Source organism: Mastomys coucha, unplaced genomic scaffold (assembly GCF_008632895.1).
Source record: "Mastomys coucha isolate ucsf_1 unplaced genomic scaffold, UCSF_Mcou_1 pScaffold8, whole genome shotgun sequence".
NCBI classification, from domain to species: domain Eukaryota; kingdom Metazoa; phylum Chordata; class Mammalia; order Rodentia; family Muridae; genus Mastomys; species Mastomys coucha.
In genome coordinates, this window is record NW_022196914.1 from 3,243,680 (window position 1) to 3,255,902 (window position 12,223).

General features: G+C 39.1%; 1 protein-coding gene across 4 annotated transcripts in view; it reads left to right on the forward strand.

The window, feature by feature from the left end:
• Nucleotides 1-11,864, forward strand: part of Rictor (RPTOR independent companion of MTOR complex 2) — a 95,375-nt gene extending 83,511 nt beyond the window's left edge. For 2 of the 4 annotated variants that reach the window (XM_031360446.1, XM_031360447.1), the window contains 7 exons: nt 715-892; nt 1,875-1,959; nt 2,297-2,530; nt 6,010-6,168; nt 6,508-6,631; nt 7,928-8,066; nt 8,198-11,864. In XM_031360446.1, the coding sequence (XP_031216306.1) occupies nt 715-892; nt 1,875-1,959; nt 2,297-2,530; nt 6,010-6,168; nt 6,508-6,631; nt 7,928-8,066; nt 8,198-8,272 (994 nt within the window). In that variant the 3' untranslated portion in view covers nt 8,273-11,864. The remainder of the gene's footprint in view (nt 1-714; nt 893-1,874; nt 1,960-2,296; nt 2,531-6,009; nt 6,169-6,507; nt 6,632-7,927; nt 8,067-8,197) is intronic. The other 2 variants (XM_031360448.1, XM_031360449.1) reach the window with 1 other exon arrangement.
• The last annotated feature ends 359 nt before the right edge of the window (nt 11,865-12,223 follow it).

Consider the following 12,223-nt stretch of genomic DNA (forward strand, 5'->3'; position numbering starts at 1 on the left):
AAAAAAAAAAAAAAAAAAAAAAGACTGTTCAATTAACAAGGCATACACAGAGTGAACAGTGTCTGTTCATAAATAGTAATGAGTATGACGGAGTTCACCTTACAGAGATGTCCTTATGCCATGGTTATGGAGTCTTGTGAAGAGTGCCTGTAAAGGAGGACTAGCGTGCTGTGTGATGTCCCTTGTAATGTTTTCAAATGGTAGGATTTTACCACAGTGTGTGTACCTTCTATGTTACAGAACTCTTAAGTGATGAGGAAGGCGTTCATCAGCACACAGGATTCATAAGCAGCTAATGTTAATTCTCAAAAAGACATTGCTTAATTAGTAGATACATTATTAGCTATATAGCATAGCAAGTCCAGCATCCCTGCTGCTGTAAAGGCAATCTTGGAGCTGTACTTGTCTGTAAGTTAGTTTCCTTGGTTCTGAATATTGACATTATTCTCTTTGCCTACCTTTTCATCTTTTCCTGGGGACATAGCAGTTGTTCTTTTGGCACCATTGGGCATCACTGCTGACCTGGTCACTGATACATAGCAGCTAATGTTAAAGTGCTGGTGCGCTCACAGGAGGTGGAGGTGGTCCTGCTTGCCAGTTGACTACCTGCTTTGATGGTAGTATAAATTGGGGTTTTTTGTTGTTTTTAATATACTTACCAGTGCAAATCAAGAAGCTAATGCAAGGCTTTTTTTTGTGTGTGTGATATTACAGGTTTATGAAAGCTTTAAGTTATGCATCATTAGATAAAGAAGATTTATTAAGTCCTATTAATCAAAATACCCTTCAGCGATCCTCCTCAGTTAGGTCTATGGTGTCCAGTGCTACATATGGAGGCTCTGATGACTACATTGGACTTGCTCTTCCAGTAGACATCAATGACATATTCCAGGTATCCAAAGTGCTACTGTTTCCTATGAGCTGGCTTCTTGTTTGTTTTGTTTTGTTTTAATGTTCTGTAGCTCCTTATTAGAAATTGTAATTTATAGTGGATATACTAAGGGAACGATAGGTTTTGGAGGTGATTTTTCACCTATAAATGTATCACGATGAGAAGTCCACACTCCCAGCTGCTGTGTATTCTTACTCAGCTCTTCTGTGTTCCTCTTTAGAGGCTGCAGTCTCTAGACCAGCACTCTTTGTCTGACTCTGTGCTTTAGGCTTTGATCCCTTCTCTCCAGCAGCCACTTATACTGTCCATGTACAGTAGCCCTGCTCCCATGAGATAGTACACAGTTTCTAGTTGTGTGTAATAGTACTGCAGAATACATATTTTCTTAGATGACTGTTTTATTATTTCTTCAGTCTATTTTTCTCTGTGTGTACTCTAGAAGTATGTGTGCTGTGGGTGCATATATGTGTGTAGGTCCACATACCTGCAGTAGTCAGAAAGACTTATAAGTCATCCTGCTTAGTATTTTGCCTTACTCCCTTGACACAGGATTGCTCCTAGAATCTAGAGCTAGGCTGGCAGCCAGCAAGCCCTCGCAGTCATTCTGTCTCCATCTTTCTCAAACATGTTTGACAAACACATCGACATGAACACACCTAGCATTTATGTGCATGGTGGAGATTGAAACTCAGGTTCTCATACTTGTACAGCAAGCACCCTTAACCCACGGGAACTGTGCCCAGCCTCTAAGTACTTTAGATAAACGATAAAGTATTTGAATACACACGTAATTCACCAGGAACATGGTTAAGAGACCAGTATTTGCTTATATTTTGGTAATTTTAATCATCTTTAGTAAACTTTGCTTTCTAGATTTATATGCTATAGTAATTCTATTTCTGTTGCATTTCCTTTAATTTTCTCAATAATCAGATGAGTTTCTTTGTATGATGAAACTGACCATGATTTGTATGCATTTTAGATAAAGGATATTCCTTATTTTCAATCAAAGCACATGCCTCCACCAGATGATCAAAGTGCAAGAATGTTTTCCCATGATGGAGGAGGTAATGTGTGCTCTTTGTTCTCCTGAGACTTCTTATTAAAAATGAAATGTTCTTTTTAGTTAGATAATACTAAAAATTAGGTGCACTAGACTCTGGTGTTTATTTAAACAAGAAGCCAAATAATTCAGTCTTCTAAAATTATATTGAAATAATAAAGGAATAGGTACTGTTTTAATTTTCATAATTTAAAATACAGTATTCTCTTTCCTTCCTAGTCAGAATTAGATGTTGGGTCATAGAGAATTCTAAATATTTGTCTTTATAGACAGTACTATTTTAAGACATGAGAAAGATACCAACAGTGTCTTTATGGGGTTGTGTTTTTAAACACATGCAGGTCTTTCATCTGGAACTGGCGGTCTTGTAAAGAACTCTTTTCACTTGCTACGGCAGCAGATGAGTCTCACAGAAATAATGAACTCTGTCCATTCGGACGCTTCTCTGTTCTTAGAGAGCACAGAAGACACTGGACTGCAGGAGCACACGGATGACAATTGCCTTTACTGTGTCTGCATTGAAATCCTGGGCTTCCAGCCCAGTAACCAGCTAAGTTCCATCTGTAGTCACTCCGGTGAGTGGTGTCCTTTGATTTCACTCTGCTCTATTCACAAGCCTGCCAGCAGCCCTACTACTGCTGTGATTTCCTTCTTCCTCCATCTCCCCACCTAACATGGCTGCCCTTCAGCAGCTGCCTATTGTACTATTAGTATTTCACCCTCCACTTTGTCTTTTAATATGTTGTTTAAGATTACTCTGTTTAGCCGGGCGGTGGTGGCGCACGCCTTTAATCCCAGCACTTGGGAGGAAGAGGCAGGTGGATTTCTGAGTTCGAGGTTAGCCTGGTCTACAGAGTGAGTTCTAGGACAGCCCAGGCTACACAGAGAAACCCTGTCTTGGAAAAAAAAAAAAAAAGATTGCTCTGTTTAATTCTTTACTGAGTCTGTACCTGCACAGGTAATCTTGATTGTGTTTTGTGGGTTTTGTCATTCTCATTTCTTATCATTGGTAGACCATGCCTAAGTTTTCAACAGCTGCTGCAGATGAAGACTATTTTCCCAGCTACTTTCCCATGACCCTCACACCCCAGACACACACACACACATACTCCCACATACGTGCTCTTACATAAACACATAGTTTGTCTGGAAAATATGCCTCCTCATTAGTGTCTTGTCTGAGTGTCCAGATTCCTCAACCACGTGTGGAAGCTGTTCCCTCTGTCCTTTGTGCACAGACCCTTAGAACGATGGTCCTTATCACTCAGTTACGTCCTAACGTCCCCATGCTGACTTTGCTCACGGTGTAAGCTGTCGTCTCTTCATTTTCATGTCTCTGACAGTAGTGGCTGTCTTGTACACTTTCCGTAGACGTTTATTAGAGAAGGAATTAATAAAGTGGATACAAGTAGGGAGTTTCTTTAACACGAATCCTCCACGTGTACACACACACACTTTCAGTTAGTGTTTAAAGTTTTCGTGCAGATACCTTTTCTTGGTAAGTGTCACTTAGCTACCCCAGAAGTCTAATGATGCCAGAGTTCTCTGGTTGACTCTGGTTTAGTTGTCCCTAGGATTTCATTACTTCCCAGCTTGTGACTATGTCAGCTGATGGAACTAGGGAGACACCCATCAGCAATGTGCTTGCTGTAATTTGCCACAAATAGTTTGAGCGTGTCCTTAGAAACTGATGCATCCCTTCAATGGTTCCAAGTCCCAGTACAAGCCTGAACTTGAGAAATTCCTAAACTAGGCTTTTTACACACTGGACCCTTGGGGCCTCTGTATACAGTGATAGATTTTTGCTTTTACCAACAACGTGTTTATGATTATCTTTTGAGCATTCGTAAAATGTTAGATGTACTATATACCATAGGAAAGAGGGCATATAGTGTTTGGTGGTGGTGGCACTTGTCTTTGATTGTAGCACTCAGGAGGCAGAAGCACATAGATTTCTGAGGTCAAAGAGTAAGGTCCAGGACAAATAGAGATACTCATTGAAATTCTGCCTTGAAAGATAAAGGAAGGAAGCCAGCCAGCCATCTTATATCATTTGCCAGTGTTTTCATGGTTTAGGTTTTTATGGTTTAGGGACTCCACGTTCTTTTCCTTTAAACACTCCAACAGTGTATGTGAGGCATTTGCTGCAGAGCTCTGTAGTTATGAAAATCATAGGAAGACCAGCCACCAAAACTGTCTCAAAGAACACAACCAGAATTATAAACCTGACTGCAAAACCCTTACAAAGCTCTAGCAATCAACACATCATGACATCAGCATTAAACACAGACATAAAGACTAATCACAGAGCAGACAAGCTGGAGATAATGCTGTATATCTTCAGCTAACTGGCTAAGGACACCTAATGGAGGGAGGACAGTGTTTTTATAAAATGAAAACTGGTTCTCCTCCTGGAAGTAAATGAGACTAGAGGTCTCTGACCCTGAATAAGCATCAATATAGATTAAAGCCATAAGTGTGAGCCTGAAACTGGAAGCACTGAAGAATTGCTTTGTAGTTTTCAGCTAGGTGAGGACTTTTTGGAATCCCACCTACCTTCCACAGCATGCACTACAAAAAATCCTATAGGAAGCAAGAGTGAGAATGTCCAAAGCTATAATAAGATATTTTTAGGGAGTAAATAAATGAATGTAAGAACCTATAGAAGTCAAGTGCTTGCAAACTACATGTCTGATAAGAAATTAATATACAAGTTTGGCGTAATGGCACACACCTTTAATCCCAGCACTGGGGAGGCCGAGGACAGGTGGATCTCCACGTTACTGTTCATCATCAAAGGAAGTCAGCACAGGGACTCAAACAGGGCAGGAACCTGGAGGGAGGAGCTGATGGAGACTCGGAAGGTGCTGCTGACTGGCATGCTTCTCATGGCTTGCTCAGCCTGCTTCTTAAAGATCCCTTCTTCCACCAATCACTAATTTAAAATGCTTCACAGGCTTGCCTACAGCCCAATCTTATGGAAGGATTTTTTTATTGAGATTCTCTTGTCTCAGATGACTTTAGCTTTTATCAAGTTGACATAAAATTAGCTCAGCTGACTTAATGGCAATAGTAATCTTAGAAGTTCTTGGAGGTGGAATAAAATGTAGTGCAGTGTTTATCTTGTCAGAACCAACATTGGGTGAAGTTGAACCTCCTTTTTTCCCATTGGTATTATAAAGAAAGGATAAGAGGCCAGCTTTGCAACAGTCTTACTTTCTAGTTCAGTGTCCCTGTCTGGATCACTCTTTTTTTTTTCCCCTAGTGAAATGCTTAGCTTATTTTCATTGTGTTGTATAGTACTAAGCTTGTGTGAGTTTTGTAGGATGTCTAATGTTACTTCCTCTGAAGAGATGATCATCAATTTTGTTTTGTTTTCTGCTTGTTTTCAATGATTTTAGTTCCTAGGAAATTTTTTAAAATTTTACTACATTTTTTAATTTGTTCTTGAGTGTGTTTGTATTCCACACTTGCACGTGTATGCCAGTATGCAAGGTGCCACAGGGCCCACTTGAAGATCAGGACAAGAGAGGGCAGTCAGTTCTTTCCTTTCACTCTCTGGGCCCTGGAGTTGGACTCAGGTAAGAAGGCAAAGCAGCAGGCACCTTTTTAGTTTGCATGTTTGATTGACTTCAGAATGCCACTGTGGAGGCCTTATCAGTAGGTAGAGAGAAGAACAAAAAAGAAAAATTACACTAAAAAGAGATATGAAGTCACCTTGTACTTGTAATTATATTTACTGCCAGGCAAGGCGTTCAGGTACAGGCGGAAAGGATGGGTCAAGAGAGAACAGTACCAATATGGTGTGCTCCCTTTTATACATAACTTCTTGAGTTTCAACCACACACAGATTCCTACAGTGTTTTGTTAATAGGAAAACCAGCTCTCTAGTAGGCTCCCTTGTTTGAATGCTCATCATCCCTTGTTTGAATGAGCAATCTAGGTTTACTTTGACAGTCTTCCTGAAGAGAAATCACAGAATGGGAGAAGTCATCTTAGTGTATGCAGTGCTATTGCAAGAGTGGAGCTTTAATCCAAATGCTTTTTTCTTCAGATCTTCAAGATATTCCATACTCTGATTGGTGTGAGCAGACGATCCACAATCCCTTAGAAGTGGTTCCTTCTAAGTTCTCAGGGATTTCTGGATGCAGCGATGGCGCATCTCAGGAAGAAGGCTCAGCTAGCAGCACCAAAAGCACTGAGCTGTTACTGGGTGAGTGTTGAGGTTCAGTTTCCAAGTCCATAATAAAACAGTCCTCAGTTGATTTTGCTTATTAGTATATGCACTGCAATTAGAGTTCTCTCAGGCTATGCAGATCAGTACTAGTGAAAGCAGTTAGCAGACTCTTAAGTATTTGACCTGGGTCATCCGTCCTCAGGTTCCTTGTCAGTGGTCTGCTTCTTGTAGAGCTTTGCTCCTAGATTATTAGCAGATTATGTGCAGTTGATTCCAGTTTTAGCTGCTTATGTAGTTTGAAAATAAATTCCATGAGCTGTAATCATTCAGCATTGTAATGTGATAAGGGACCTCACACTGACATCTTCATTTCAGGTGTTAAAACCATTCCAGATGATACACCAATGTGCCGCATCCTGCTTCGTAAAGAAGTGCTAAGATTAGTCGTCAATTTGAGTAGTTCAGTTTCCACGAAGTGTCACGAAACCGGGCTTTTGACGTGAGTAACTGCATGAAGGTTGTCTGTAGGTGCAGCCACAGGTGGGCCTTATAGGCGGTTCGCTGTGGCACCTCAGTCTGCAGAGCAAATTGAAGGCAAAAGTGAGTGAGCATCCAGCCAGACTTTAAACAGATCTGTAAAACTGGGAAACTAGATCTAAAAGCAGAGCCACTCTTGCACCACCCACCCACCCACCCATCCCCCTTTTTTGTTGTGGTAAAATTTGGGGGTTTAACTAAATAACCTACTATTTAACCTATAAAATGTTTTTAAAATTTCTAAATTTCAGTTTCTGAAATAATTGTTGGTGGCTATAAATCACATACCAAAAAAAAAAAAAGCTTCTCAATCACTTTTCAAGAAAGTTAAGACCTGAAGACCAGCTGCTTGAGAGGCAGCATGGGCAGGAACTGTGCGATTTCCTGGCTAAATTGTGTTCTAAGTCAAAGCCTGATGAATGAAAATTGTGAGCAAATCATCTTTATTTGTACAGCTTAAAGCACTGGTTGTCTAAAGAAGTATCCTCGAGTTGGCTGTGTGTTGGCTGTGTGGTCCAGGGCTACAAGATTGAGGCCTTCAGCCCAGCCTGCCACCTACATGGCTGTCCCTGAGGTGCTATCCTCATGGAATCATAGTCAGCCAGAGATAACTAATAACTTGAACTGTAAATGCCTTACAATGTGGGCATGTTATGTAGTCATGTTAGTCTAATAAGGAAAATTCATAATTTCCTTGTGTTACTGGAAAGTAACTTTACATAAGCATTCAGATCTTGATAATCTTTGAAAAGCAGAAACTTGAACTGTCTAAAGTGTGAAATAGAAATGCTTCATAGTAGCTGGGCAGTGGTGGCACACGCCTTTAATCCCAGCACTTGGGAGGCAGAAGCAGGTGGATTTCTGAGTTCGAGGCCAGCTTGGTCTACAGAGTGAGTTCCAGGACAGCTAGGGCTATACAGAGAAACCCTGTCTTGAAAAACAAAAGAAAAAGAAAAGGAAAAAAAGAAATGCTTCATAGTAAGGCGGGTATGGTGGCATCCACATGTAACCCTGGCACTGGACGATGGAGGCAGGAGGATCTGAGTGCGTAAGGCCTGGAGGCATTGGTCTGGCTGGAAGAAAAGAGAGACAGACAGACTGACTGACTGATTATCTTATACTATTAAGCCACCGTTGCTAACACTCCATCTAATCAGTATCTGGAGAGAGAAAAAATTAGCAGAAAGTGTCATTTGGGGGGTAAGATGAATAAATTTATGTTATTTTTATCACAACATAGTCTCTCTTTTCATTTTAGCATTAAAGAGAAGTATCCTCAAACATTTGATGACATATGCCTTTATTCTGAAGTTTCTCATCTATTGTCACACTGTACATTTAGACTTCAATGTCGGAGGTTCATACAAGAGTTATTTCAAGATGTACAATTTTTACAAGTAAGTAAGACTATATTTCTGAAATTTGTCTCTCAGAATTGTTCTGTATTTGAAGTAAGTTGAAAGATTATATCTACATTATATGCCATTTTTATTTTTTTAAAAAAATTAACAGTATTACTTTTTCCTAGATGCATGAAGAAGCAGAGGCTGTGTTGGCAATTCCACAAAATCAACCTGTAATTGATGAATCTGCTGAATCCTGACGTCATATTTATGATGTTTATAGCTAGATACTAGCTATATATATGTATTCATACTTGTGGATTTCCTAAAAACCTCACAAAATACTGACTGGCTGACAGTGAGGCAGGAGAATCTTCTGACACTGACCAGCAGTTAGTGGTACAGAACAGCTAGAACTGCTGGTGTCCCCAGCCAAGCCAACTTCTCTCCCATGTTGGGCCCTTCTCGGGGTTCGTGATTCATTACCACGGTTTTAATTCAGTTACCATCATATGCAAGAGCCAAGCACTGAATACCTACATAGGTTTTCTATTTTTTTATTTTAAAAGCATAATGGCAGTGGAACAAAACAGGACATGAAGAAGCATCCGTCACACAGTTGTTTCTGAATGCTTTTTAATCAAGGGTAAATACAAAAGATGCCTTGTTTGTTAACTAATTTGTGGAAACCAGGAGTCACTGACTGAGGCTGCCTCCTGTGAGCTGTAACTGCTGGTATCAGAGGAACACTCTCGCCTTCCACACTTCCTTAATGTTTGTAACACTACTTCAGAGGTTTATAACTTCAAAGCAAAAGGAGAGCCTCAACACTCGGAACTTAGAAGTTATTGTACGATGCTAGACTGCATAAGGCTGCTTATTTGTTCTCGTCTTCAGGTTTGTTGCAATATGTTGTTAAAGTCTATTTTTACTAATTAAGGTTTTTCACTACAGTTGTCTTCAAATAAATAGTAAATATGAAATCCTTCTCATGTCCAGAACACATTATACCCAACCTTACCAATTCCTCTCACCACTTTAAAGGGATTGAACCAGCATTAGTAGTCTGGAAAGCATTAAATGATGCTGCGATCTCTCAAGGAAAAGACTAGTCTGCCTGCAATTTACACATTCCATGGTAAAAAGGAAGAGCCATATGTCCTATTAAAAAAAAGTCACTGAGACTCATTATTAAGATTAAAAATTGTGGTGAAAAGCCTTAATTACTAAGTTTCAAAGCAGCGATAATTTAATTTTTGTTAGTATTTCTGTTTTGTATAAATTGCAGTTATAGGTGAGTTAAAAGTATAGTTGTTGCCTTTATCACATTTGTGAAGTTGATAAAGGCAAGATTTTGTTTGTCTAATTTGTTTATGTATAAAGATACTTGGAAATCTTTACAGGAATTAAACACATATGCAAATTTGTACATAAAGTAGCATGAGCATCATTACTAGAATGCTTATATGTGAAAGGGTTATCTTTTTGAAATCAATCATATATAGAACAAACCATCCAGCTGGACTGACTCGGACCTTTGTAATTCCTTTGTGTAACCCACTTTACAGTTGCACATCAGCTTTAACGCACCGTAGACATTGGTCCGTATTTTCCCATGTCGTACACCTTTCTCATAATGGTCTTGTTTGCAAGATCACCGTAAAGTACCCTGTGAATCAGAAAACATAACTCACAGAAATTGTTAATTTAATTTGCTGGCACTGAAAGTTCGCACTGGGATGAAGCATTTCATCTCCCTTCCTAACTCCTCTTTGACTGCACTTCAGCGAGTTGTTCTTATGTGCACTGTGTAGCAACTTCCATGATAACAAAGCAGACAAGGGCTCTAAGCTGCTGCTCACATTACAACACAGTTCTCATTTTCTCAGAAAATTCAGTGAGGGTAAAACTTTCTTTTCAACTTCATCACTGAACCTGTTCATTTAAATGTCAGCAGTGCTTGTAAGAGCATGCCTGTCACCTTGGTCTTTGGTCTTGGACAATAAAACTGCCTTTGCAGAGAACCAAATGTCAGAGATACTAGACCAAATAGTGGTTACAATTCCAAAGGAAGTAATGTAGTCTTATTCATAAACGGGATTAACATTTTAGACATTCATTTTAAACACTACCTCAGTTAACAGTGTAAAATCTGTGGCTTCGTCCCTTGAAAGTTAACAGTAACTATTGTTTGTTTTTCTTCACACAAAACTATGCCCATCCTTGCACACCTGAGTCAGCCATCCTGAAGTTGAGGCTGTGCCCTAGTATCCTAAGCCAAGTATTTTGTTTTGACTTTTGACTGTTACTTTGAAAGAGGTGTGTGTGTGTGTGTGTGTGTGTGTGTGTGTGTGTGTGTGTGTATGTGTGTGTGTGTGTGTGTGTGTGAGTGAGTGAGATCATATCTGCCTATAGCACTTACTTTGGGAAGATATCAGAGCTTTGTGATTATCAGTATATTGGGGGGAAATTGTCTATGCTTAAACTTATAGTGCTATTTGGTTGAACCATGGTTTCACCAACAGGTGTAATACATTTCCTTTAAGTACATGTATAAAAGTAGACTTTTATGACAAAAACTACATGCAGTGCCAAGTAATTAGCATAGGTGTTTAAGACTATTAAATTATAGCAGAAAAGGCTATGAATGATGTCAATGGTAATAGAAATCATTGAGAAAATTGTCTATAAATATTAGATATTACCAAAACATCAATACTGTAGTTTTTCAAGAGTTTAGAATTAATCTTAGTCATATAAATTTGTACTATTGATAATTATTTAATAATTTGGAGGAGTTTGAACAGTTAAGCTGGTTATAAACTGTGAATTTCTAATTGTAAATTGTCATTTCTAATTGAAATTTTTTCAAGAACAGATTTCAGCTTCACATACTAAGTACTGACAAAAAAAGTGAGAAATTTAGTATTTATAAGAAAATAGGCTCTAAAATTTCTTATACTTTTCTGTTTCTGCTTAGAGTATAATGGAGGAAGAAAGTGTTTCTAATAAAGGGTAAGCATAGAGACATCCCATGCATTGCAAGGCTCTTAGGAAGTGCATGCATTGGAACTGTGTCCCCAGGAGCTTTCCGCTCTTGTCCAGACCTTGAGACAGTTGAAGCTGAATTCTATCATTGAGGACAAGCATGCACAGTAGGATGCCAGTGTGTGTGTGTGTAGACTGTCTAGTGCTGTTTGCATGCACTGTCAGCCCCTTTGGAGGATGCCGCTGATGCCCCCATTCAAAGCACATATCATTAAGCAATAAACAAAATTGCCATTCAGATTATAATTGCAGTTATTCTCCTGTGGTAAGAGTTAGGTGCTAATTTTGTGTGAGAAGAACGTTTGACCGCTTTGGAAATATAGTTTGGAAGTAAAGTTTTTCCCCCCCTCCTTTTACTTCCATTTTTGTCCCAAATTCACAATTCATGAAAGAAAGTAGAATTGTTTGGGAGACTTCTAAGAAGAGCTGCTTGCAATGAACATTTCAGATTTTCCTGAGTGTGGGTTGAGAAGGTCTCCATTTTCTCCATACTGACAAAGCCTGTTGTTCCCATCTTAACTTCTCTTAGTTTGGAGAGTGTCACTACACTGAGTCTCACTTCCAGGCCTACCAGTGACCCTAAGGTCAGTGCTTAGGAAGACACACAAGTGTGCGCTTGTCTTTCCAAGAGCCATTTTCTTTTCATTTCAGGTCCCCAGGGGGCGTTCATTATAGTACCTTTATACGACTCACAGAATGTGGGATTCCTCTCCTTTGAGTATTTTTATAGTTAGGTGGATAACTCTGCCACAGATGCATGGATTGCACATTTTGACTCTATAATACTTAGTATGAAAAATTAATTTATGCCAAAAAGGAAACATATCTTACAGTTTTCCCATTTAACTAGGTTGATCTAGCACAAAATGCAAAGTCTTGGGGCAGAGTAGGAGTGGTAAAATATTTTAATGTATGATTGTTGAAAAATGTTCCATTACTAGCCTGTCAAAAACCCTAATGATGCATTGTGAAACAAATGATGTAAATTAAATTAGCTTTGAAAAGTGGTAAGGGATCGTAAAGAGAATCTCAGACTTAATGCTCTCTGACCACATGACCTTTTTTTTTTTTTTAATTTAGTAATACGCTGCTACATTTTTGGAGGTTCTGGTGTTTGTAGGTCACTGAACAGACGTTGAAATCTGATTTATATTGTATAACTG